Source organism: Delphinus delphis, chromosome 1 (assembly GCF_949987515.2).
Source record: "Delphinus delphis chromosome 1, mDelDel1.2, whole genome shotgun sequence".
NCBI classification, from domain to species: domain Eukaryota; kingdom Metazoa; phylum Chordata; class Mammalia; order Artiodactyla; family Delphinidae; genus Delphinus; species Delphinus delphis.
In genome coordinates, this window is record NC_082683.1 from 24450490 (window position 1) to 24478377 (window position 27888).

General features: G+C 41.3%; 2 protein-coding genes and 1 non-coding gene across 5 annotated transcripts in view; 1 reads left to right on the plus strand and 2 right to left on the minus strand.

Moving 5' to 3' along the window:
* The window catches only part of SNRNP40 (small nuclear ribonucleoprotein U5 subunit 40), a 34331-nt gene extending 15844 nt beyond the window's left edge, over positions 1-18487 (minus strand). The window contains exons 1-5 of the mRNA XM_060017912.1: positions 18310-18487; positions 15422-15551; positions 14087-14180; positions 12285-12450; positions 3498-3620 (exon numbers count right to left, since the gene is read on the minus strand). Coding sequence (XP_059873895.1) covers positions 3498-3620; positions 12285-12450; positions 14087-14180; positions 15422-15551; positions 18310-18453 — 657 coding nt within the window. The 5' untranslated portion in view covers positions 18454-18487. The remainder of the gene's footprint in view (positions 1-3497; positions 3621-12284; positions 12451-14086; positions 14181-15421; positions 15552-18309) is intronic.
* On the minus strand, positions 8941-9013 carry TRNAG-CCC (transfer RNA glycine (anticodon CCC)). Its single transcript has one exon. It is a non-coding gene; the product is annotated as a tRNA-Gly (tRNA).
* A 163-nt stretch (positions 18488-18650) lies between the features above and the next one.
* ZCCHC17 (zinc finger CCHC-type containing 17) overlaps positions 18651-27888 on the plus strand; it is a 55536-nt gene continuing 46298 nt past the window's right edge. For 2 of the 3 annotated variants that reach the window (XM_060017925.2, XM_060017934.1), the window contains exons 1-2: positions 18651-18773; positions 27368-27488. In XM_060017925.2, coding sequence (XP_059873908.1) covers positions 27423-27488 — 66 coding nt within the window. In that variant the 5' untranslated portion in view covers positions 18651-18773; positions 27368-27422. The remainder of the gene's footprint in view (positions 18774-27367; positions 27489-27888) is intronic. The other variant, XM_060017944.2, reaches the window with a different exon arrangement.

Genomic DNA, 27888 nt, shown 5'->3' on the forward strand with positions numbered 1-27888 from the left:
CTCACAGACATAGAAAACAAATTTATGGTTACCAAAGGGGACAGGGAGTTGGGGAGGGATAAATTAGGAGTTTGGGATTAGCAGATATAAACTACTATATATAAAATAAACAACAAAGGTCCTACTGTACAGCACAGGGAACTATACTCAATATCCTGTAATAAGCCATAATATAAAAGAATGAGAAAGAATATATATGTACAACTGAATTACTTTGCTGTATACCAGAAACTAGCACAACACTGTAAATCAACTATATTTCAATTAAAAAAAAAAAGTTACAAAGCTATGATGTAGAGTTATCAATTGCCGTACTCATGGGACTATATTTATATATTACTCATATTTGAGATATATTTGGATTTCAGAAAAAAATTGGTATATATCAAAAGACAAAGACTGAGATTAGCTATCTGAAAAAAAGCTGATCCTAAGAGAAGGTATAACATATAACGTGTGTCTGAGAAGACATGGAAAACCTTCAAAACCTGAAAAGGGACCCAGTTCCCTTCAGGACTATAGTACAACTGAATATATTTGTTTATAAAACGCCCTGGAACAGTCTACACAAAGAGCCCGGAATAAGCCACACTACTTGTGGTAAGAAGACATTACTGACACAAGAGTATTAGGCTAGTCTATCCCCACAGTAGATATGAAAAGATCAAATTCTCATAGTTTAAATTTAAAAAGCCAGTCTCAAAAGGTTACATATTGTATGATTCCATTCATATGAAATTCTAGAATAGGAAGTATAGGACAAGGAACATTATCAATGGTTGGTAGGGGTTAGGGATGGGCAGAGAGTTTGACACAGAGGAGTATTATGAAGATTTTTGGGGTGATGGAAATTGTTCTGTACTGTTTGTGGTAGTTACATGAATCTGCACAAGCATTAAAATTCATAGAACTGTACACTAAAAAAAGGTTAATTTCATAGTATGTAAATTTAATAATAATAACTTAAAAGTATGAAAATTATCATAGCTAGATGACACTAATCCACTTTTATGTGTATTAGAGCCCTCTAGTGATTCTAATGATAGTGGGCTCCCAAACTTCACTCAGGGAAATAATGCATTAGCTATTAAGATGATCTAATTAAGCCCCCATGTTCTGACTGTACATTCTCCAAATAGTTATAGGGTGGAAAAGGGATGTGAAGCTGAATTTTGGAAATGGTGAATTTTGAAGTACTTATGAGACATCCAAGTGGGGGATGCTGAGTAGCTGGTTGTACACATGGGCCTGAAGCTGAAGATCTGGGTTGAGAACAGACTCATCTGAACAGAAATGACAATTAAAGTCACAGAATTAGATGAGACTTGTCCAGGGAAAGGTATATATAAGAAGAGCATCTAGTTAAGAACCTGGGGGAATAATGACATTTAAAGAATGCATAGAGAGAATAGCTTGTAGAGGTATCTGAGGAAGGATATGCCTGATGGAAGGGGTAGGAAAGCATATTGTTAGAGCCAGTTTAAAAAACAAACAAAAAAGGACTAAAAGGATCTACTGGGTTTAGTAACAGAGAGATCACTGGTGGCCTTGAAAAGAACAGTGCCAATAAAACAGTGGAGGCAGAAGCCAGACTGCTGAGGAGTGGTCAGAAGATAGGGAACTGAGGAATGGAATGGAGATAAGGCATTAGAGACAGTGAGTGTGGGAAATATTCAGGGGATTTCTCACAGGTATTAAATAAGAGCAGGACTCTGGAACCAAACTCTGCATTTTGAACTGAGGTCTCATCGCTTATTAGCTGTACAGCCTCGGGTTATTGTGCCTCTCTTAGCTCAGTTTCTTCGCTGGTAAAACGGCATTAGTAGTACTTATGTCAAAGGATTGTTGTGAGGCTTAAATGAATTAATAAAGTAAAGCTCCAAGAACAATGTCCGACACAGTTAAGTATTAGAGGATAATGATAACACTATTATCATAACCACTATCACCATCTTTCAAGAAGTCTGGCTGGGGCTTCCCTGGTGGTGCAGTGGTTGAGAGTCCGCCTGCCGACGCAGGGGACACGGGTTTGTGCCCCGGTCCAGGAAGATCCCATACGTCGCGGAGCAGCTAGGCCCGTGAGCCATGGCCGCTGAGCCTGTGCTCCACAACAGTGAGAGGCCCACGTACCGCCAAAAAAAAAAAAAAAAAAAAAGAAGTTTGGCTGTAAAGGGGGAGATTGACAAGGCAATAACAAGAGAATGTGGAACTGAAGGAAGACTCCCTACCCCACCAAGAGAAGACCTGAGCATAATGAAATGCTAATGAGAAGCAATACAGTTGTTTAAAAATATAGGATCTGGGGGACTTCCCTGGTGGTCCAGTGGCTAAGACTCTGCGCTCCCAATGCAGGGGGCCCGGGTTTGATCCCTGGTCAGAGAACTAGATCCCACATGCTGCAACTAAAGATCCCGAGTGCTGCAAGGAAGATCCCGAGTGCTGCAACTAAGACCCAGCACAGCCAAATAAATAATATTAAAAATATATATATATATATAGGATCTGGGAAAATTGATGGCATGAGATCCCAGAGACAGGAAAAAAAGGTTGAAATCCTTCCATTTAAGGGACTACCTTTAGACAAAAGGACATTCCATCCATAGTAACAGCAAAGGAGGCAAGAAGAGATGGGAATACAGTACAATTTCTAGGTAGAGACAACATAAGTTGAGTATTTACCCAACAGTTACTAGTCTCAGAAGGTAAGCAGAAGGTAAGTCAAAGTCTTTGAAATACCTAAGGAAGCCAATAAGTAAAAGCAGACACAAACTGAGTGGCCTCTCCCCACCCCCACACATTTCATATTTACTGGCACTTGCTATGTCCAAAAACTCTGCGAGGTGCTCCAATGAATTTGGCTCATTCAATCCCCATGACAACCCTATGAGATAGATATTATTATTACTCCTGGTGCACACATGATGAAACAGAGGCTGAAAGAACTAGTGTGAAGTCACAAAAAACTAGAAAATAGTGGAACTGAGAACAGACCCCCAAGTCAATTACTTGAAAGCCTGAGCTACACTGTACTGCCTCTAGACACTGTAGTCTATTGCCTCTTTCTCCAACATCATTACCATCTCACATTCTTAGCTATGGACCCCCCAAAACTTCCTTTCCATAGTCTCAAAAAGAAAGACACACTGAGAGATTAGGGTACAGAATCACAAATTGATTTACTGCTATCTCATGAGGCCAATGCACATTTTAAAAAAAAGTTTCAAATGCCTCTAGGCAGGGAATGCACCCTTCATTTTTCGGAGTTCCCACACAGGGACTTCCCACTTCACATTAACTGCCTACTCCCTAATGGCATTTACATGAGCTATAATGCAATCCTGACTTAGGAAGTCAATGAAGACAGGACAGAAGGAAAATAAGTTCTAATTTATCTTCCATTTAGTTGGCATAAAGTGCAAAGCTAAGAAGTTTGGAAAGATTTACCTCTGTGAGTGGAGATAGGTGAAAGGTAAATGTAAGATAAACATCTAACATACCTTGATATCGTTGTCTATTCCACCAGAAATAATCTGATCACTTGTGTCATTGAAGGTCACAGCTAACACTTGGTAGGTGTTCTGAAATGTCTGGATCGCTGCTTTCTTACGGATGTCCCAAAGCTGAAAAAGAGGGCAAGAGAGTCTATAGTAACAGCAATTGCACAGTATACCCCTAAATCCAAGGACTGTGGAGATGAAAACATCTGTAATGGGGACCCTGTTCAGAAACTTGTCTAAATATCCCATTAATATGGTGAGAAGTGACTATAATTTTGCCAACATATCTGAAGGCTGGTGGAACAAATCACTTTGGTTATATTTTCAGTCTCCTTTGTTAAAGTTTGAATAAACATAATTAACATGCCCTCAGAGTGGAAATCTTCACCTCGCTTATTAGTTCATGTGTTCTTAGTACAACAAGGATATTAGACCAGTGTTTTCGAACTGCAGATCTTAATTCATTAGTGGGCTACAACTTACGCTTAAAAAATATATATGGAGAGGAGGTTACATCAGTGAAAATGGCAGAGTAGGGAATGCTCAAAGGTTATCCCTCTACAAAAGCAGAGAAATACCCAGCAAAAAAACCTGACAGAACCAACTTTATCAGAATTCTAGAAACTAAAGTTTACAGCAACTAGGTGAATACTTATTGAGGACAAAAACCACCTGGGTCCTAGTAAGACAGTTTTGTAGCATTTTAACTTATCCAGGCTCCATCCCTACTCGGCAATAGTTTTGAAGACAACAGCCTACATTCCTAGTATAGGTTCCTAAGTACCCAAGGAAGAATGGACCTTATTTCTCATTTTCAAAGAATTGTAGGTTTAAATATAAAAAAAAAAAAAAAAAAAAAAAAATTTTTTTTTTGGACCTGTTTGGTGGCTCCCTGATGGCTGAGCTCAAAGGGTTTGACTTTATTTTGCCTAACTTGGAACTCTCCCAGGGCAGAAGCAATTGTCCTAAACATTTAAAGACAAATGCATGAGCCTCTGCTGAATGGGGCAAGGGATAAACAGCAAACAGGAAAGGCTGGGGAATGAGACAGTTTGGAGAATAAGGGCTTTGAAAAGCTTTGACATATTTTTGCAACTCTAGAAGGCCACTTGCATGCCATGGCTGGGCACATGCTTAGGAAAGACCTGAGAAGGCCCTAAGCTCTCAACCTCTTGCTGACCACAAGCAGGAAGTGAAGGCTAATACAGAGTTGTAAACTGCCTGGCTGAGAGGTGATAGCAGGCCCCAACACACCCACAGAGCCAATCTACAAAGACTGGAAGAGTCCTCCCTGCCCCCCCAGGTGTTTAGGGAAATCTCTGCTGAATCGTCAGTGAACCACTAAGCTGATGAAACAGAGATTTCAGTGTCTATACATGACAAAGAATACAGAGTTTACAAAACTAGTTCATAAAATTCACTAAATAAACAACAGCTTCAAAAAGGAGCAACAGGGCTTCCCCGGCGGCGCAGTGGTTAAGAATCCACCTGCCAATGCAGGGGACATGGGTTCGATACCTGGTCCGGGAAGATCCCACATGCCACGGAGCAACTAAACCCGTGTGCCACATCTACTGAGCCTGCACTCTAGAGCCCGCGAGCCACAACTACCGAGCCCATGTGCTGCAACTACTGAAGCCCGCACGCCTAGAGCCTGTGCTCTGCAACAAGAGAAGCCACCACAATAAGAAGCCCGCACATCGCAACAAAGAGTAGCCCCCACTCACCGCAACTAGAGAAAAGCCTGCGTGCAGCAGCAAAGACCCAACGCAGCCAAAAATAAAATAAATAAAATAAATAAATTTATTAAAAAAAAAAAAAAGGAGCAACAACAGGGACTTCCCTGGTGTTACAGTGGTTAAGAATCCACCTGCCAATGCAGGAAAATGGGTTCAATCCCTGGCCCGGGAAGATCTCACATGCTGCGGAGCAACTAAGCCCATGCGCCACAACTACTGAGCCCTCGCACCACAACTACTGAAGCCCACGCACCTAGAGCCTGTGCTCCCCAACAAGAGAAGTCACCGCGAGAAGCCCGCGAACCTCAACGAAGACCCAACGCAGCCAAAAATAAAATAAATAAATTTATTAAAAAAAAAAAAGAGCAACAACAGACTCTGGAGAGCATCTAATTTCCAGAGTTGCCACACTATAATATTCAAACGTTCAGTTTTCAACAAAAAATTATGAGGCATGAAAAGAAGCAAAAAAGTATTGCCCGTACAGAAGAAAAAAACAGTCTTTCAACAAATGGTGCTGGGACAAGTGGATAACTACATGCAAAAGAATGAAGTAGACCCTTACCTCACACATGCAAAAATTAACTTGACATGGATCAAACACCTAAATGTAAAAGCTAAAATCATAAAATTCTTAGAGGGAAACATAGGGGTAAATCTTCATGACCCTGAATTTGGCAATGAATTATTAGATATGACACCAAAAGCACAAGTGACAAAAGAAAACAGATAAATCAGACTTCATAAAAATTAAAAACTTTTGTACATTAAAGGATATTTATCAAGAAAATGAGAAGACAACCAACAGTGGGAGAAAATATTTGCAAAACATATATCTGATAAAGGTCTAGTATCCAGAATAAATAAATCTTATAATTTATAAGATTTATAAATAAATATAAATAATCTTATAATTTAGCATCAAAACCACAAAGAGCCCAATTAATAAATGGGCAAAAGGACCCGAGTAAACATTTCTCTTTAGAAGATATAAGCACATAGAAAGATGCTCAATATCACAAATTATTTGGGAAATGCAAGTCAAAACAATAATTAGGTATCACTTCACACTCACTAGGATGGTTATAATTAAAACACACAAACACAGAAAATAACAAGTATTGGTGACAATGTGGAGAAATTAGAACCCTTACACATTGCTGTTGGGAATATAAAATGATGTGGCTGCTATGGAAAAGTCTGGACGTTCCTTATTAAACAAAGAGTTACCATATGACTCAGCAGTCCCACTCCGAGATATATACCCAAGAGAAACGAAAACAGTTGTTCAAACAAAAACTTGTACATGAATGTTTGTAGCAGAATTGTTCATGATAGGTAAAAAAGTAGAAACAACTCAATATCCATCAACCGAGGAATGGATAAGCAAAAGATGGTATAGCTATACAGTGGAATATTATTTAGCCATAAAAAGGAATGAAGTACTGATAACAATACAACATGGATGAACCCTGAAACCATACACTGAGTGAAAGAAACCAGACACAAAAGGCCGCATACCGTATGATTCTATTTATATGAAATGTCCAGAATAGGCAAACCCATAGAGACAGAAATAGATTAGTAGTTGCCAGGAGCTGGAAGGCAGAGGAAAAGTAATGACTTGCGTAATGGGTATGGGGATTCTTTTGGGGGATGATGGAAATGTTCTGGTATGGGATTGTGGTGATGGTCACACAACACTGTGAATGTACTAAAAGCCACTGAATTGTACACTTTTTAAAGGTTAAAACAGTGGATTTCATGTGAATTTTACCTCAATTAAAAAAATTATGGGAGATATCAGAGAATGTCACATATAGAATGGGTCGGTTCATTCACATATAAGACATACTGAAAGGAATATATACTAGACCATAGTATAAAATGTATTCCTTAATGTTGGTTGTGATAAAAATATTTAAGTTACTGTGCATAAACTACCTAGATGAGGAAACTAAAGCTCAAAGAAGGAAATGACTTGATGAAGAATACCTAGGAAGTCAACAGCAAAATGAGGACTAGATTTTAGTACCGTTTGATTCTATTACGTTAACATTGCATTAATTTAAAAGTACCAAAACGTGCGCTCATTCCTTATAATAACTAAAGTAATATATGCTTGTTTAAAAAAATTAACATTTTTTTTTAGTTCTGTTTTTTTTTTTGGCCATCCCTCGCAGCTCCTGGGAACTTAGTTCCCTGACCAGGGATTGCAACCGGGCCCTCCGCAGTGAGAGCGTGGAGTCCTAACCACTGGACCACCAGGAAATTCCCAACACTTACTTTTAATGGGGGCTTGATTCATTAATAATAGAAGAGGAAGAAAGATGAAGATTAGGTATAACAACTCTAGATTCTCATACTCCAACTAACCAATTGGTTTCTATTTTTTTTTAAATAATAAACTTACAATACAACATGGGTCTACATTTTTAAAGTGTGGGTAGTAGGTCCTTAAATATGGTTCAGTAAATGACTGACAGACTTGAGAAGAACCATGAGGAAATGTCTTAAGAGTATGGGTCATTTCATTCAGAAGAGAAAGACTTTGGGGTGACTATGTTCTAGGTTTTAATTTTTTTTTTTTTTACGGTACGCGGGCCTCTCACTGCTGTGGCCTCTCCTGCTGCGGAGCACAGGCTCCGGACGCGCAGGCTCAGCGGCCATGGCTCATGGGCCTAGCCGCTCCACGGCATGTGGGATCTTCCCGGACCGGGGCACGAACCCGTGTCCCCTGCATTGGCAGGTGGACTCTCAACCACTGCGCCACCAGGAAAGCCCCTGTTCTAGGTTTTAAAGGGTTGTCATAAAAAAAAGAAATCAACCATGGAATCATAGTAAAGGCCAGGGGTTTAAATTCAATCCTGTGGTAAACAAGTAGAATATGAGTTGTCCCTGTGCCAAGATACCTCTTCTTTCCAATTCTTATGGTTTAGGATGAAAAGTAGTTTCTACTTCATTGATGGAAACATGAACTAAAAAAGGCTTAGTGTTACTCAGATCGATGATGCAAAAAGACTGCTTCACTCCTCTTCTAGAGACCCAACAGCCAATCCTTACCCATCAAACTCTCTGGCTATAGAATGAAGTCCAAACCTCTTAGCTTGGAATTCAAGGTCTTGATAATCTAGCTCTCACATCTTACCAGACTTACTACAATCTCTGTCTTAACAAATATTCTCTACTCAGGTCAAATTAATCTGTCTTTATCGTAAAAGCTACGGTAGCCACTTAAAGCTTGATTCAAATATTTCAGAATTTTAGTTCCAGACAACCAAAATTTTTACAAGATTATTTTATTCTGAAATATTCACTTACCAAAAAAATTGTAAACGAGAACATTTTTTTGCCTAAATCATTTGAGTTGCTGACCTAATGCCCTGACACTCCTAAATACTTTAGTATATTTAGTGCGCTTGTCTCACAAGATGTTCTCCTACGTAATCTCAACACAACCATCAGAATCAAGAAACTAACACCCATACATTACTATCATCCTCAGATCTCATTCAAGTTTCACCACTTGTCCCAATAGGGTCTTTTATTGCAAAAGGATTCAGTTCAGAATCATATGTTGAATTTATTTATTTATTTATTTGTAAATACTTATGTATTTATTTGGCTGCGCCGGGTCTTAGTTGCGGCACGCGGGATCTTTAGTTGCAGCACGCGAACTCTTAGTTGCAGAATGTGGGATCTAGTTCCCTGACCAGGGATCGAACCCGGGCCCCCTGCATTGGGAGTGCAGAGTCTTGGCCACTGGACCACCAGGGAAGTCCCCATATGTTAAATTTAGCTGTCATGTTTCTTTAGTCTCCTTCAGCCAAGAAGAGTTTCTTAGACTTTCCTGGAGTTTCATAACCTTGACGTTTCGCAAAATTATAGGACAGTAATGTTCCTCAATTTGTGTGTCGGATGTTTTCTCATGATTAGATTCAAGTTATTTGGCAGGACTATACTGAAGTGATGTTGTATTTTCATTGTATCCTATCGAGTGGCTCACAATTTTCATTTGTCCCATTACTAAAAACATTCAGAACATTTTTTTTCTTTTAAATTTTGGCTGCACCACATGGCTTGCAGTATTTCAGTTCCCCGACCAGGGATTGAACCCAGGCCATGGCAGTGAAAGTGCTGAATCCTAACCACTAGACTACCAGGGAACTCCCATAACATTCAATTTGATCATTTAAGAGATTCCTCTGGCAAGCTTTTTTGCATAAGACATTCTAGGCCCACCGTGTACTTTCCCTGCCCAGACCTGAAATAAGGAGCCCTTTTAGTGGAAAATGGTATTTAAAGGCCAAGACCTATATAGTAGATGTGCTCATTGGTTTTGGGGTGTTGTTGTTCCTAGACCCTCTAAGTGGACAGTTAAGCAATATATGCATACATAGGCGCACACACATACATCTACAAACACACATTTACATCTAATTTTTTTTCCTACACTTATCTGTTTATATATTGAATGTCGTGAGCTCACACTGATACTCTGAATTCGATACTGACAACACAAGATGCATTTTAGTTTTCTAAATCTAGATCCCACATGCCGCGAAGCAACTAAGCCCGTGTGCCACAACTACTGAGCCTGCGCTCTAGAGCCCATGAGCCACAACTACTGAGCCTGCATCCCACAACTACCGAAGCCCGCGTGCCTAGAGCCTGTGTTCTGCAACGAGAAGCCACCACAATGAGAAGCCCACGCACCGCAACGAAGAGTAGCCCCCGCTCTCCGTAACTAGAGAAGGCCCACATGCAGCAATGAAGACCCAACGCAGCCAAAAATAAATAAATAAATAAATTTATTAAAAAAACAAAACAATAACAAACAACCAGATCAAAAATTGAGCTAAAGAACTTAACAGATACCTCACCAAAGAAGTACACAGATGGCAAATAAGCATATGCAAAGATGCTCAACATTGTGTTACCAGAGGAGGAGGGTAGAAGAAGTGGGAATTGGAAGAAGGTGGTAAAAAGTACAAATTTCTAGTTATAAGATACATAAGTACTAGGGATGTAATGTACAATATGATGACTATAGCTAACACTGCTATACGATATATAGAAAAGTTAAGACAGTATATCTTAAGGGCTCTCATCACAAGAAAAAAATTTTCCCGTTTTTTTCCTTTTTGTTGTAGCTATATGAGAAGATGGATGTTGGTCAAATCTACTGATAATCATTTCACAATATATGTAAATCGAACCATCTTGCTGCATGCCTTAAATTTGTACAGTGATGTATGTCAATTATTCTCAATAAAACTGGAAAAAAGAAGATGTTCTACATCATATATCATTGGGAAAATGCAAAGTAAAACAAAAAGTAAGATACTACTACACACCTATTAGAAAGGCCAAAATCTGAAACACTAACAACACCAAATGCAGACAAGGATGGGGAACAAAGGAACACTCATTCATTGCTGGTAGGAAGAAAAAATGGTGCAGCCACCTTGGAAGACAGTTTGGCAGTTTCTTACAAAACCTTTACTGCACAATCCAGCAATTGTGCTTCTTAGTATTTACCCAAAGTGTTAAAACCTTAGGTCCACACAAAAACCTACACACAGATGTTTAGAGCAGCTTTATTCATAATTGCCAAAACTTGGAAGCAACCAAGATGTCCTTCAGTAGGTGAATGGATAAATAAACTGTGGTACATCCAACAATGGAATATTATTCAGCACTGAAAAGAAATGCACTATTAAGCCATGAAAAAACACGGAGGAATCTTAAATGCATATTACTAGGTGAAAAAAGCCAATCTTTAAAGTCTATACACTTTACGAGTCTACCTATATATGACATTCTGGAAAAGGCAAAACTAAGGAGACAGCAAAAAGATCAGTGGTTCCCTGGGGTTGAGAGGAATGAATAGGTGGAACATAAAGGATTTTTAGGGCAGTTGAAATACTCTGTATGATACCATAGTGCCAGATACATGTAATTACACATCTGTCCAAACCCACAGAATGTACACCACTAAAAGTGAACCCTAATGTAAACTATGGACTTTGGGTGATAATGACATGTCAATGTAGGTTCATCAGTTGTAACAAAGGTACCACTCTGGTGGGGGAAGCTATCCATGGTGGGGGCAGTGGATATACAGGAAATCTCTGTACCTTTCCCTCAACTTTGCAGTGAACCTAAAACTGCTCTAAAAAAAATAAAGTCTTGGGACTTCCCTGGTGGCAGAGTGGTTAAGAATCCGCCTGCCAATGCAGGGGACACGGGTTCGAGCCCTGGTCCGGGAGGATCCCACATGCTGCGGAGCAACTAAGCCGGTGCGCCACAACTACTGAGCCCGCGTGCCACAACTACTGAAGCCCACACACCTAGAACCCATGCTCCACAACAAGAGAAGCCACCGCAATGAGAAGCCCACGCACTGCAATGAACAGTAGCCCCTGCTCCCCGCAACTAGAGAAAGCCCACCTGCAGCAACAAATACCCAGTAACAAAACAAAAAAAATCCCATTCCAGACCTACTAAACCAGAATCTGGGTATTTTTAGCACGTTCTTCACGTAATTCTGATATGCATACAGGTCAGCAATCATTGGACTAAATGACTTTTAATACCCCATCCTGTTACTAAAACCACGTACTGTATAGTCAGTATATAAAACCTTTTTATTATACTGACTATAATTACACAACAGTCTTGTAAGACATGTATATTATTGTCAGTGTTCTGAAGACTGATAAGCTGAGGATCAGAAAAGTGAACTGCCTATGGTCACACAATTAAGTAAACAGCTAAGTCAAGAATCCAATTATTCTTGGATGGTGGTCCACTTTATTCCAAGTCACAATGGTTCAACAGTTGTAATATTATTCTATATGATACCTAAAAAAAGAAAAAACCCTTAACTGCTTATTATTTTAAACATTTTAAATAGTGTCTGTTTTGGGAAATGTCTGATGAAACAAAGTTGTGGAGAGGAGGGTAAAGCACAGGTGGGAAGACAAGATAAGGTTCACATTATGTCACCTCAGAAACCCTCAACACACAGACAGACAACACCCACCTTGACTGTACCGTCGTCACTGCCAGTGCAGACAAGCTGGGGACCCCTCCTGGCCGGATAACAGGAATTCACAAAGGAAGTGTGCCCCTTCAGTCTTTTAACTCTCTCGCCTGTTTCACTATCCCACACCGCCACAGTTTTATCTGTGGATGCTGAGAAGAGCATACTAGAAGGTGAGAGGAAGAACAAAATAAGTGAAGACAAGGAATAGCAATCTATCTTCTCCACTTGCCAAAACGTGCCAGTTTTCAAGATCACTAACATGTGCTCTGACAGCTTGGCACCTGATGCTGGAATGCCTCACCTTACATAACAAAATCCTAATCATGCTCTAGACCCAGTTATAAGGTCTGCTCTACGAAATGTAAAAAAAATTTCCCTGTCAGTCCCCACATTATACATCTAATACAGCAGTCTTCTCAATCTTTCCCTCCTTTTTGATATACAACACTTTAAACATCCTTCCACTTGGAAATGTTTAATCACTCCCTGCTGTAGAGGTGAGACACACTGTAGCAATTCCTGACCCAATGGCTTGGTAACTCTCTTTCTCTAAAACTCAAAAGGTTTTGTCTCTGAGGCTGATTTCTAAGTTATGATTGAATTTACAATGCTTTCTTTACTCAAATAGGAAAAATTTATACAAGGCTATGCACCCAGTTGTTCAGGGAACCCTAAAATTTTTAGGGGTCAGAGCTGTAAAACAATAAATGTTTACTGAAATACTGAATGGGATTAATTAACTTTGTATAACCACATTTTTATATTATCTGTAGTTATTCTGAAGTTATGCAATTGTTAAAATATTTATAATAAATAGTATGTTATAGTAAACAGATATGACAGGTGAATAACGTTAAGGGTAAAAAGCAGCAGACAAGATTGTACAAGTAGTTCTTTTTTTTTAAATTTGGCTGCGCTGCGTGGCTTTTGGGATCTTAGTTCCCCGACCAGGACTGAACCCAGGCCACGGCAGTGAAAGAGCTGAGTCCTAACCACTGGACTGCGAGGGAACTCCCACAAGTAGTTCTAATATATACAAAAAAACCAAACTGTTTTGAATAGGAAAAAGGCTTGAGAAAAACATATCATAATATTAACAGTGATTATCTTTGGAGTGGTAAAAACGTGGGCTATTTGGTCATTTTCCTGCTTTTTTTTCGAGTTTTCTTGAAATAGATTATTTTATTATTACTTTTATAATAAAAGTCGCTAATTTTTATATATGTAAATTACATTTTATGTCTTAAAATTTTTTTTTCTGCGATGTTGATATGTTAGATAGAGGTGATATGTCTATAAATGCCTACATGGAACAATAACACCTTACTTGGGTTACAGCGATAGGATAATAAAGCGGCTGTCCAAAACGCAGATTTTTTTCTTTTTAAACATCTTTATTGGAGTATAGTTGCTTTACAATGGTGTGTTAGTTTCTGCTGTATAACAAAGTGAATAAGCTATACATAAACATATATCCCCATATCTACTCCCTCTTGCGTCTCCCTCCCACCCTCCCTATCCCACCCCTCTAGGTGGACACAAAGCACCGAGCTGATGTCCCTGTGCTATGTGGCTGCTTCCCACTAGCCATCTATTTTACATTTGGTAGTGTATATGTGTCCATGCCACTCTCTCACTTTGTCCCAGCTTACCCTTCCTCTTCCCCGTGTCTTCAAGTCCATAAAACGCAGTAGTTTTTGACAGCACAGTCTCCTGAGAGAAAACTCAGGGATGAAATGTGAAAGGATGCCAAGAATTACTGTAAGAAGCAGTTGTCACCCACTATGCAGAATACTCACCTGCCGTCTGTGTTATAATGCAGTTCCATCACTGCTCCACTGTGTCCCTTCAATGTAGCATAGTTATCGCAGTCACCATAGACATTCCACAACACTGTTAGGGCGACAGGGGTTCTGTGAGCATTACTAGGCAAAAGAAAACTCACTATTGGCCATGGAAAGGGTACTTATGAATTCACTAGAACAACAGTTCTGAAATTATACTCCTTTGGAACACTATTAGTTCTATTAGCTAGATCAATTTTCTTCACATTAAAACAAAAATAATGCAATATTTTCACATTGCATAAAATAAAAACATTTTAGTTAATGGCTATAATTTTTTAAATCTTAAGTGTTTCTCCTGTACTTTTAAAAAGTTGGCACTCACAGCTACTGTCTGCTATGAGTAGAAGCAGACTGCAAAATGATGGTACTTATGGGAAACTCTGGAAGCTGCAACTGACTTGAAGGTCATAGGAGAACGACTTTATACTACATTCACTCATTGCAAATGTACTAAATACCTATGCCAGGTGCTGGAGTAAAATAAGGTAAATGAATAGACACAGTTCCAATCCTTAGGGAGCTTGGTCCAGCACAGAGTGAAGTTTGATGAGTGTTATTAAGGAACACTCTATACACAATAAGGTATTTAGAGTTATTTTCCTGCTGATAAAACTGTTTCTAGTTTGTTCAATGAAATTAAGCAAATCAGTAGTTCAAGTATGTTCTGCAAAGATCCTTAAGCCTTCCAGAGACTTGGCCACTAGTAAGTTTAAGGAACACAGAACCAGAACACCAAAATCAAAGCAGACATCATCCACCCTGAGGCACAGTTATAAGCAAAGAGCCAAAAGACTCTTCTTGACTAGTAGCTGAGAATCAGGTAGCAGATCCTATTGACGGACAGGTAGATTATCCAAGTGAGTTGCCACGTCAGGACTCCCTCCTTCCTTTCCAAATGCTAAGATTCTGAGGGAATGGATCAAGAGGAGAGCCTCAATATCTTTGGGAAAAAGTTATCTCTCTCCTCTTTACTCCCATTAGCCTGTTAAGCCTAGATCTCCAGTCTTGCTAAATCAGCTCGAGATTTGCCTCCATGAGGACAATGTTCTCAAACTAGAGCGACTCACTTTCCAACTGGTAACGTAATTCCTTCTGTATTTACCACATGGACCCTGAGTTCTCCACCCAAAATCATTCAGCATTTTCATGACCCTATTTTAGCATATTAGCCACATAGTTTGTTATGTGACCAACTTAGACTTATACTCTCTATGGCACTGAAGGTTTTAAAAAGTAATCACTATTTGGCAGACAGCAATTACTCCAGATTCAAAAACTATGCCTTACATATCAGTCGGTCAAATCCTGCAGATGCTAAAGTGGATCCATTGGGGTGAAACTTGCAGCAATACACTTCCCCTTCATGTCCTGAGAGAAGCATGATTGGGGCTTGAAGGGAGGAACATCTTGGAGGCCCCTAAACAAAAGAGAGAAGTACAGAGTAGTCACTACATACAGGCAAAGGAGACTGAAAGGTCAGGGAATGGGGAGTATAAGGAGAAGACAAGGGAAACTGATTGAGTGTATTTCTCCTGATTTAGAGAATGACAACTCTTCGCACATAACTTATGTCTCCAATTTTATACTCTCCTGCTGAAGTTTCCAGTGTCTATCTGTTATACTAACTCTCTTCCTCCCTCACTGTGCTCCCATCCCATACCCAACTTTTATTTAGTTAGTTAGTTTTTAAATTCGAGCGCTCAGTTGCCTGCTTGCCTCCTTTCAAGTTTGACCTCATTTCTTAGGCTGAGTGCCCATATTTTTGTCTTATCATTGTCCTACATCATTTTTTAAAAATTAATTAATTAATTAAATTATTTATTTTTGGCTGCGTTAGGTCTTCGTTGCTGCGTGCGGGCTTTCTCTAGTTGCCGTGAGCAGGGGCTACTTTTTGTTGCGGTACTTCTCATTGCAGTGGCTTTTCTCGTTGTGGAGCACGAGCTCTAGGCACGTGGGCTTCAGTACTTGTGGCATGCGGGCTCAGTAGTTGTGGCTCATGGGCTCTAGAGCGCAGGCTCAGCAGTTGTGGCGCGTGCGCTTAGTTGCTCCGCAGCATATGGGATCTTCCTGGACCAGGGCTCAAACCTGTGTCCCCTGCATTGGCAGGTAGATTCTCAACCACTGCATCACCAGGGAAGCCCTATACCCAACTTTTAACTGTTCAAACACATTAAACTAATTTCTGCCTCAGGATCTTTTACACTTGTTGTTGCCCCTGACAGGAACCCCCTTCCCCTAGATCTTCCTATGTGTGGCTCCTTTCAAATGTTTCCTCTCCAGAAAGTCTTTCCTGGAACACTCAAGCTCAAGCAGCACCCTACCTCCCTCTGCATTCTATCAACCCTGCTGTATTCTCTCACAGCACCTATCACTATCTGAAATTACCTTCCTTATGTGTTTGTTTACATTTTGTTTCCCCTGGCCTGCCACTAGAAAAGCTCTGTGAGTGCTGGAATCTTACCAGTGTAATTCTACACTGTTTTCCCAGTTTCTAGTTTGATGAATGAATGATTGAACTAAGCTTTCCCAAAACCCTGCAGGGTACAGTTATTAAGCAAAGTAGTTTTGATTATGGTCTTGGACATTAAGCCTAGGCTTGGGCAATTCAAAGAAACCTGGGCTGATATTCTTACTTGTCAGACAGAAGAACAAGTTCACTATTAATAATCCCCAAATCTCTTCAGTTTTCCAGCTTACTCATTTACTCAAAAAATACTATGTGCCAGGCACTGTTCTATGCACTGATAAAACAGGATTGAACAAAATAAACAATGGAGCTTGTGTTCTAGTGGGAAGGAGGGGCAGAAAGGAGGGAGGGAAGGCAGAAACAAGTAAAACATATAGATGGTGGTATGTGCTATGGAGAAAAACAAAGCAGCAATGTGGGCTAGTGAGCACAGGGTATTGCAATTTAAAACAGGCTCGTCAAGAAAGCTTTCACGGAAAAAGTGATACTTGAGCAGAGGTTGGGAGGAGTTGAGTGTGTAAACCATGTGGACATTTGGAAGAAGAGTAAATCCGTAGGGGGAGCAGCAAATGCAAAGGCTTTGTGGCAGGAGCATGGAAGCCAGTGTGCCTGGAGCAGGGTGAGCAATGGAAAATTGGTAGTTCAGAGAGGTCAAGGGAAAGAGGGCAAAAGACTGTCAGGATTTTAGTTTTACTCTGAGTGAATTGAAAAGCCAGGGAAAGTTTTCAGCAGGGGGTAATACGATCTGAAGTTTAGAAGGATTCCTCTGGCTGCTGGATTGAGACTAGACTGAGCATCCGTGAACAGAAACAGGAATACCATTAGGATCCTACAGCAATAATGCCAGCTGAGATAATGATGGTTTAGACCAGGAGCTAGTGATGGAGCTGGCAGAAGTAGTAGCAAGTCTGGATATATTTTGAGGACAGTGCCAGCAGGATTTATTGACCAGCTGGTTGAGAAGTTGGGGAGGGGGGTACATATATTTCTTCCGCTGAGCCTAACAGGACCGAGGGAGAGGTGTGATCACCACCTCTATCGTACAAGAAATGTAGTTAAGAGCATGGATTCTGAATTTAAAATCTGTTCCTATCAGTTACTACATAACTTTGTTTCCCCATCTACAAAATGGGATAATAGCAATTCCTAACTTTCAGGCAGTTACCAAGATTAATGGACTTTTCATATACAAAGAAAGCACTTAGTACAAGAGCTCAATGGATGGTAACTATTCCACGGTTGTTACTAATACTAGTCAAGAGAAACAGAGTGAAAAGCAAGTTGCCCCAAGTTCCAAAGCGAGCCAGTATCTTTCATTTCCTTCCTTCCTTCGTTCCCTCATTCATTCATTCATCCATTCATCCATCCACTCTTCCAACTTTCCTGAACGTTTATTCTATGCCGGATCCCTGGAACATTTAAGATTCCAAAGCCCCGGCCCCGGTTTTGAGCTCAAGGTCCTTAAGCCTAATTCTAACGCCTCCTCACAGGGCGGTCGAGATGCCGAAAACGGGCGTCAAACGGGGAAATATATGGCGCATCGCAGAGTGTTGGCTGCTCTTACAGTGCTTTTCTGCTTTAACTCCAGGGTGAGAGAGTCCCGTTCCGTCCCCGCAGTGTGGGGAAAGGGCCGGTGCGGGATCACCAGGTACAGCGCTGAGGAGAGAGGAAGAGCTGAGGGCCGAAGGCCGCCTGCTCCCTTACTCACCGCTTGCAGCAAAGCTCCCGGCGCCGCCTGCTGCTGCCCGGCTCCGGGGCCCGACCCCGCCGCTCCCAAAAGCAATTCATGCCGCGGCCGCTTGACTGGGACCAGCGGCAACTCTGGGCCCTTTCGCTTCTGCTGTTCTATCATGGCGGCAGCCACTCTCCTCAAGCCGCCACTGACCGCGCCGACACCCTCAGGCACCACACGATTGGCTCCAACTTAGTCTTCCCCCGGAACTTCCGGCTTGGAGAAACCAATCATCTTCCAATACTCCCCTCTGCACCGCCCCCTGGAGAGTCTCCTGTTATTGGTCAGTTCTTTCTGCCCTTACGAGAGTACTATTCCAGGATTGGTGAATAGAGCTGGAGTCCCACCTAGGCGCGCTGTGTCCTGTGGGTGGAAGCTCGCTGACTGGGTTTCGGTGTTGCGCGCAATGCTGCGGCGAGGAGACCGGACGCTGATACCGAGTAAGTGTAAGGAAGATCGTGGGTGGGGGCAGTGGAATCTGGAGGCGGCGCCTCCGTTATGTGGTCTGAGGCTGGCCCTTCTCAGCTGCAGGTTTGATTGCAAGGGGCAGGGGTGGCCCCGAGTTCCTAGCTCTTGTGTGTAGTAGCCTGGGTTCCCTTTCTAGGGCTGGAGCAGAGCTTTGGGGTCTCTGCGCCTGCCTGGGGCCCTCGACGACTGACTTTTTCAACAAGAGCCTTCCTTGTCGAGCCCCGTGCCAGGCGCTCCCAGGGAGAAGAGGCCTGTCTCCCAGCCTCCACTAGGGTCCTCTCTGACTGAGGAGGCCGACTTGTTTCTGCCATGATTCTGCAGCCTTTTTTTTAACGCCTGCTCAGTGCTCCTGAGAGAGACGGAGATGAAGGAAATGTCCGACTCTCGGCTTCCAGAGCACAGTGTTGTTGAGAAATTCGGATTCATACCTGTGAACTAGGCCTTCTCCTTAATCATGCAACTGATATTTATTGTGCAAAGCACTGGGGAGACATTGTGAACCAAACATGGTCTCTGACTTCAGGGCTGTTGTTAGTCCGGTGGGGGAAACAGATGCTCACCAATGATCTCACTAAGAAATGCAAAGTAAGTGCTGCCTACGAGAGGAAGCTGGTGTTATGAGTGCCTGGAATAAGCAGGAAGGTTTCTCTAAGGAAAAGATGCCTGAACTGATACCTGAAGGAACAGTGCTAATTAGTTGGGTGAAGAGAGGAAGGCAGCGTATTCCATACAGAACAGCATGTGCAGAGGTCCTGTGGCAAATGTGAGGAAAGTGACTAACAGGCACAAAGAGGCCAGTGTGGCCAGGACAAAGGGAACAGAGGGGAATGTGGTACATGAAGCTGGAGGTGGGCAGAGGCCAGACTTTGTAGCTTTTGCTTTAAGACTGATGGGAAATCCCTGAGGGTTTTTTTTTTTTTGCAGGTGGTGGGGTGAGGGAAGCAGCTTGATCCCTCAGGCCTTAGTAGTGTGAACAGATTGGAGGGGAGATAGATGCAGATAGACCACTTTGGTGAGAGTTGTTGGCAATGAAGACTGGGGTATTGGTGGAACTGAGAGCTAGATATTTCCTAGACTCCTCTGCACCTAAGATGAGAATTGAATTTGGAAGTGAGAGGAGGAGGAGAGTGAGAGGCATGCCGTTTTGCTGGCAAATACCACAGCAGAGGCAGTGAGTTTCTTAGTCATCCACTTTTTGGTTTCATGACTTTCTGCAATGATAGCCATGACTTTTTTGATCATGGCAAAGACTGTTGTTTTGTGGGTTAGGAGGTATTCCTGGGAAGTTCTACCAGTACTTCCTATAGCCCTTGCAGTAGTTTTGTAAGTCACATAATACCTGGCAATAAATCCCAGTTTCTGTTTAACCTAGCTAGAATGTGTTCCAATATGTGCAACTGAACTCCATCAGGGTAGCGGTACTGCCAGTTAGGTGAGCTATAAAGACAGAGTTAAAGGGAAGTTAAGCTATTGTTTGAATGATGGACTATGGAATCTAAGCTGGATAGGGAGGAAAGTGAAGAAAAAAAGAGGGCTGATAGATTGGAAGAAAATAGAGGTCAGTATATCAGGATTCTGATGAGGTCAATCTGCTAGAGGACTTCCCTTTATCCTTAAAGGCCTACTCAGTTGTCACCTTTTAAACTTCTTGCTTCCCCCAGGCCCTTCTTCTCTTTCTTGTTTTCTTAATACTTTGAACCTAATCACTAGCCCTGATCATGCTGCATTGTAATTGGTAACCATTATCCTTACCCGACTAGGAAGCCTTTGATGACAGGGACTGTGTTGAAAAGAATGGTTTAGTGGCAAGTGTGTGTGGCTCTTGGAATGGCCTAAGATTTATCTCTTTCTAGCTATGAATTTTCGACAAGTTACTTCATTCCTGTAAAACAGAGATAGCTATTTTGTAGAGTTGTTTTAAGGATTGAAAGGAGGTTTATGGGGACTTCCCTGGTGGTCCAGCGGTTAAGGCTCTGTGCTGCCAATGCAGGGGGCCTGGGTTCAGTCCCTGGTCAGGGAACTGGATCCCGCGTGCTGCAACTAAGAGCCCACATGCTGCAACGAAAATGCCGTGTGCTGCAACTAAGACCCGGCACAGCCAAATAAATAAATAAATAAATATTTTTTTAAAAAAGAAAGAAAGGAGGTTTATGAAGTGCCTATCACAGAGCCTGACATATAAACATCAATAAAGGTGCTGAACTGATAAATTAACTAACAATTTAAAATAGAGTAAAATTAAGTACTTCAGTATTTCAGTAGACAGTTACAAATTCCTGTGTGCTCTATACTGTGGTAAGCACTGGAGAGTTGAAGGATATGATGGAGTGCAAGACAAGGGCATGCTTGGAAGAATTTCACAATCCATAAAGGAAAGAAAAAATATTCGTAAATAGGATTTGAATCCCATCTCCATCATTCATAGTTCTGTAATCTTGAACAAGGTAATTTAGCTTCTCCTGTGTCTTAGTTTCTTCATCTGTAAAATACCTTACCAAACAGAACGATAATTGCCTATCTTGTTAGGGAGGTCGAAAGGGAATTAACTTAGTTAAGACAAGTAAAGCTTCTAGGTTAAAGGCAAATAGGGAGCACTCAAATATTAGCTATTATTATTAGAAGACTTGGAAGGGACCTTAGGGATTGTTGACTGGTCCTGGGGTCCAGTACCAAAATGGCTAACTCTGAGCAGCCCTTGTCAAGACATTTGACCTCTGTTAGCCTCATCTTCAATTAAATAAGAGTAGTGGACTGAATGACCTTAATAATTGCTTTCAGCTTTCACTTTTTATGGTCCATTTTTGTTTTTCCTTGTTTCTTACTATTTTTCCTCTTTCCTGCCTTTAACCATTTTGTCAACAGATCCATGACCAGAGTGCAAAATGGGAAAAGCATCTGTCTAAGATAGTTACTCTAGAAATTTGATGGGAAGGAGGAGGATTGGGCCACCAGTTTGATATTTGAAAGTCTTCCATCTTTTGACCTACCCAGCGAATTGTGTGGAACTCAGTTCCTTCTGCTACATTCTTTAGACCAGAATGCTTTCTTCTTTCTTTACCTGTGTTTGCCACATAGTAAGGCTCTATTCACTCATTCAAGAAAACTTTGAGTACCTACTGTATACAGGCACTGGGAAGACAAAATCAAATGAGAAATGGTCCTTGGTTACATGAATGAATAAATCCAGACCCTGCTCATCCTAGCCTCCAGGAATGATGCCCTTCTAATTACTCCTTACTAATTTGGGACCTAGTTAGTGTTAGAACTATATACTACTCTTCAGGGACTTCCCTGGTGGTCCAGTGGTTAAGACTCCTCGCTCCCAATGCAGGGGGTCCAAGTTCGATCCCTGGTCAGGGAACTAGATCCTGCATGCTGCAGCGAAGATCCTGTGTGCCACAACTAAGACCTGGTGCAGCCAAATAAATTAAAAAAAAAAAAAAAAAGAACTACATACTCTTCAAAATTTAGATGTGGACGGTGAATTCTTTCTGAGGCAGTGTGGAATAGTGGCTGAGAATGAAGGCTCTGTCATTATTCTGTCTTTGATGTGTCCCAGTTTTTTGACTTATCAATTGATTCGCCTCAATTCTTACACATAACTTAAAAATAAATTAAAATCATTTTAACTCTCAGAGGTCTATCTAATTGGTACTGTTAAGTAACAACAGTAAATCTAAATCTTAAACTTAAAAACAACAACAAAAATCTTGGCCAGATCAGTGAGGTGACATATGAAATGAAGTTTCAAAGGGGCTACATATTATCTTTCCAATTTAATATTATTCTATGAATTGCTCATTGCTTGAGGGGAAGGAGGAGAGGACGTGGTTTTTTTTTTCCTAATTGCAGGCACATTAAAAAAAAGCTGAAAAATCACAAAATTATGGAGGTACAGTACAAATAACACTTCTTGCGGTACGTGGGCCTCTCACTGTTGTGGCCTCTCCCGTTGCAGAGCAGAGGCTCGGGACGCGCAGGCTCAGCGGCCACGGCTCACGGGCCCAGCCGCTCCGCGGCACTTGGAATCTTCCCAGACCGGGACATGAACCCGTGTCCCCTGCATCGGCAGGCAGACTCTCAACCACTGCGCCACCAGGGAAGCCCCAAATAACACTTCTTAATGAATCATTTGAGAGTTAAGTTGCTGACTTGATGCCCCATCACCCATGAATACTTTAGTTTTCCTATAATCATGGACATTCTTCTATATAACCATAATATAACTTCTATAGTCAGGAAATTAACATTGCATAATTACCTCTAATCGTCAGCCCCGCTCTTCCATGTTTGGGCACTGACTCCCCATTCTGGATTGCCCCAGTGTGCAGACACCCTTATAATCCTGCTTCTCCCCACACTGGGTTGCTCTTTGTAGATTTACTCCTCGCCCAGCATAAGCTCTGACCTCACTCTAGGCTACCATTCCCCTGCCACAGCTCCCATTCCCGTTTCCACGCTAGACTTTTCCTTGCTCTGCCCTTTGTTTTGGGAAGGAGGTGGCTAATAAATAACTGGGTCCTTATTGCTTCCTTCCATATCACAATTGTTTAAAACATTCAAGTAAAATGAAATGCATAAGGAATTTTTTGTTTCTAGAACTATTGCAAGGCAACTTCAAATGGTGTACCTCAATCCTTGTCAATTTACTTGCTCTTTTAAGTCTACAGATGTGGTCCTATTGAACTACACTATATCTGTCTCAATGTTTTATAAACTTTTTAAAAGCAGCAGAACTATTTTTTCCAAATGAAATGTTACATAGAAGCTTAATAGGTAAACCAGATCAAAGCAGAATATGCTGTTAAAAGTAGACCTTCCTCACATAACCTCCCTTCCCCCTTGCTACCATGACCCACCCCAAAGCTGGGAGGGCAAGTGGGAATCAGCAATAATCAACCTCTGCCTAATGACTGAGGAGAGGCTCCTAGCTTTGCAGCTGCTCTGTGCGGGACCTCCCGTAACTCAGATTTCTTTGGGGTTGTTCTCCCCCACCTTTGGTATGGAGGCTGTCCTCTGGTTGGTTGATCTAGGGCCCTTCTTCTTTGGCCTTCCTGATCCTGTTGTCCCTAGATATTTCAGAACTGACTTTTTAAAATAAACTTGAGTTAACTGAGAAGCTTCTGGATAACCACCGTACCTCCTTAGGTAGGTTTTTTCCTAGGTATTTTATTATTTTTGATGCGATTGTAAATGGAATTGTTTCCTTAATTTCCCTTTCTGGTAGTTTGTTGTTAATGCATAGAAATGCAACAGATTTTTGTATATTAATTTGTATTTATATTAATTTCGTATCCTTCAACTTTAACAAATTCATTGATGAGCTCTAGCAGTTTTTTGGTGGCATCTTTAGGATTTTCTATGTATAGTATCATGTGATCTGCATATAGAGACAGTTCTACATCTTCCTTTCCAATTGGGATTCCTTTTGAATAATGACCATAGAACAACCCTAGGTTTCTACAGAATATAATTCAAAAAAAATTTTAAATACCATTTGGGAAGGAGGTGGCTAATAAATAAATAACTGTGTCCCTGGCAACCCTTTACAATTCTGAAATCGTAAGCCTGTTACTGTCGTTAACAGGATTTCTCTCAAAAATGCATGCCAATTTCCTGCTTGAAGAATTGCATAGGGTTTCTCAGGCTACTGTTCTACAAAAGGAGCAAATAGGGGAGCTTTAAACTTAGCTGTTCATACTCTTATCACCGCAAAAATCTGTACGAAATAACTTAAGATTGTATTGCTCTTTCTGTGACCTTTGTTTAAAGAAGAACAGTTGATAGACTAAGTTGTTTGAGCTTAATTTAGATGTCCTAGCTGCCGATGCCTCTATGCATTCTGTACCTCACTAGTGCTCCAAAAATTGGAGGGATAATTAAGGTTTCTTGATAGAGTCATTGGCCTCAGGTTAATAACCTTTGTTCTAGGATATGAGGTGAGGATGCTGGGCAGAGGGAAGGGAAGGACTAGAGGTGAGACTGCATAGCTGGGAAGTGGAAGAGGCAGGATCCAACCAGACTGTGATACTTGGTTTTGTTTTTTGGTTTTTTTTTTGCGGTACGGGGGCCTCTCACTGTTGTGGCCTCTCCCGTTGCAGAGCACAGGCTCTGGACGCGCAGGCTCAGCGGCCATGACTCACGGGCCCAGCCGCTCCGCGGCATGTGGGATCCTCCCCGACCGGGGCACGAACGCGTGTCCCCTGCATCGGCAGGCGGACTCTCAACCACTGCGCCACCAGGGAAGCCCCAGATTGTGATACTTGGATTTAAGCTGTTTGTCAGCCATTTCTCAAGAACGGACAAATCTGCCTTCATTCTATCTGTGTGCTTTTAATAATGTAATAAAACCCACTTCTGGCTGACGTAAACAGAAAAGGGCAAGTTTATTATACAGATACAGGTTGTCTTATGGAACTCAAGGACAGGGATGCTCCTGGGCTTTGGGATGATACTAGAACTAGGGTCTGGAACCTGACAGAATTTTCTTTCATTTCTGTTTTAAGTGAGGCAGTTCAGTTAATGGATGGTTATTGTAAATCAGGAAGACTTTCCAAAAGTAAGACCTGAAGTAATCATCTGAAAGTGTAGGGGTGTGCTCAGGGTTGAGGAGAGAAGGAGGTATTTGCACACGAAAACCCAAGGAAAATAGAGTTTCAGGTCTTATTGATGTCAAGTAATTAGGAGGAAAAAGAGAACTGAGGACTGTAGCATTAACTTTATCTTTATGTAGCAGTGATTTATGCAGCAAGTAAAGGGGCATGGTTAAGAGCCACTAGATTGCTGGTTTCCTCCCTGTTTAAAGCCAGAAGGCTGAGCAAGAGTACCTCTAAGATCCCTTCCAACTTCAAAGCTCTAAGACTTGGTACTCTGGCAGCATCAGCATCACCTGTGAGCTTGTTAGAAATGCCCACGGAATTCCCTAGAGGTCCAGTGGTTAAGAATCTGCCTTCCAATGCAGGGGACTCGGGTTCGATCCCTGGTAGGGTAACTAAGATCCCACATGCCTTGGGACAACTAAGCCCATGTGCCAGAACTACTGAGCCCACACACCACAACTAGAGAGAAGCCCGCTCACCTCAATGAAAGATCCCACGTGCTGAAATAAATAAATTAATTAATTAAAATAAATAAATAAATTTTTTTAAAAAAGAAAGAAATGCCCAATCTCAGGCACCACCCTAGACCTACTGAGTTGCAATCTGCATTTTAATATGATTCATAAATAGTTAAATAAGTTTGATGCATCCAGCAATGGATTATTATATAGGCATTAAAAAAAGATGTGTTTGTGTATGAATTGCTAAAAAATAATATAAAATGACTATTAATATTAATTAATGGTTTCATGATTCCATTAAAAAACCTACTTGTACATGTAAAAAAGTCTGAAAGGATATAAACCAAATTGAATTATAGATGATTTTCTTTTCTTCAAATTAATGTGTTATCTGAACTTTTAAAATGAGCATGTGTGATTTTAATTTCATTGGAGAAAAAAGTAAGCTATGCTTTCTTTCTGCTTTGTTTGGCTGCGCCGTGCACGGCTTGTGGGATTTAGTTCCCTGAACAGGGATCGAACCTGCACCCTTGGCCATGAGAGCACAGAATCCTAACCACCAGACCACCAGGGAATTTCCCTATGCTCTCTTTTCGAAGTCACTTCAGATTTAACGCCTAGAATAGTGGTTAAAAGCGTGGACTCTGATGTCAGCCAGAGTTTGACTCTACCATTTTCTGGCTTTTTGACATAGGCCTAATAAGTTGGCCTCTGGAAGTCTTGGTTTTCTCATCTACATAATGTGATAATTAATAGAACCTACATCTTGAGAGTTTTGAGGATCAAATGAGATATTGGATGTCCAGTGCTTAGCACAGTGCCTGGACATAGTAAGTGCTTGATAAATGTTAGCTCTTATTACTATTATTATTCCTTTTTTACAGATCCATTCACACCCTCCCCCACCAAAAGCTTTCCCTTGGCAAAAGAATAGCAATAATAACAATAAAAACAAAACAGTAGGCTAATGGCCTTGGTAAAGTATCAAATTGAAAAGAAATAAGATCAAGGTTTCCAAAACTCCCCACAGTTATAGTGGACAAAAGAGGTTTGGATAAAAGTACATGGCGAGGACTTCCCTGGTGTCACAGTGGTTAAGAATAATCCACCTGCCAATGCAGGGGACACGGGTTCGAGTCCTGGTCTGAGAAGAACCCACATGCTGCGGAGCAACTAAGCCCGCGCACGACAACTACTGAGCCCGTGTGCCACAACTACTGAAGCCCGTGTGCCTAGAGCCCATGCTCTGCAACAAGAGAAGCCACTGCAATGAGAAGCCCCTGTACCGGAAAGAAGAGTAGCCCCTGCTTGCTGCAACTAGAGAAAGCCCGCACACAGCAACGAAGACCCAACGCAGCCAAAAATAAATAAGTAAATAAGTAAATTTAAAAGTACATGGTATTAAATCTAATGGTATTATCCTGTAGGGACAACCTGTGGATCGGCAGCACATTTTTTTTTTGTTGCAAATGTTTCTCTGTTACCTGTTCTGTTTCTTTGTGACAGGACACTTGAATTAGCTTTAGCAGAAGAGAAATGGAGGAACCATAGAACATTAAGGATGAATTCAGGAAGACCCGAGACCATGGAGAACTTGCCTGCTCTCTACACTATTTTCCAAGGAGAGGTATATTCTTTTGGCTTTGAAAACTTCCCATTTATATCAAGCGTAGATTGAAGGTGAAAAGCAGCTGGGTTTGGAGCTTCTGTCCACTTGAGAATGTCTTGAACATTACAATTTAAACGGGAAGGGCTAGCAGAACATCTGGCTCCCACATGTACCTCCTCTGAGCTCCAGACTTCTAACTACATACTTGGCATCTTCATTTGGATACCTCACAGCATCTCTAATTTATGTTTTTTCTTTTTTTTCGGCTGTGCTGCATGGCTTGCAGGAATCTCAGTTCCTCGCCAGGGATTGAACCCGGGCCACAGTAGTGAAAGCCCATAATCCTAACCACAAGGCCATCAGGGAACTCCCTCTAATTTATGTTTTAAACTGTATTTTTGGTTTTCTCACCAAATCT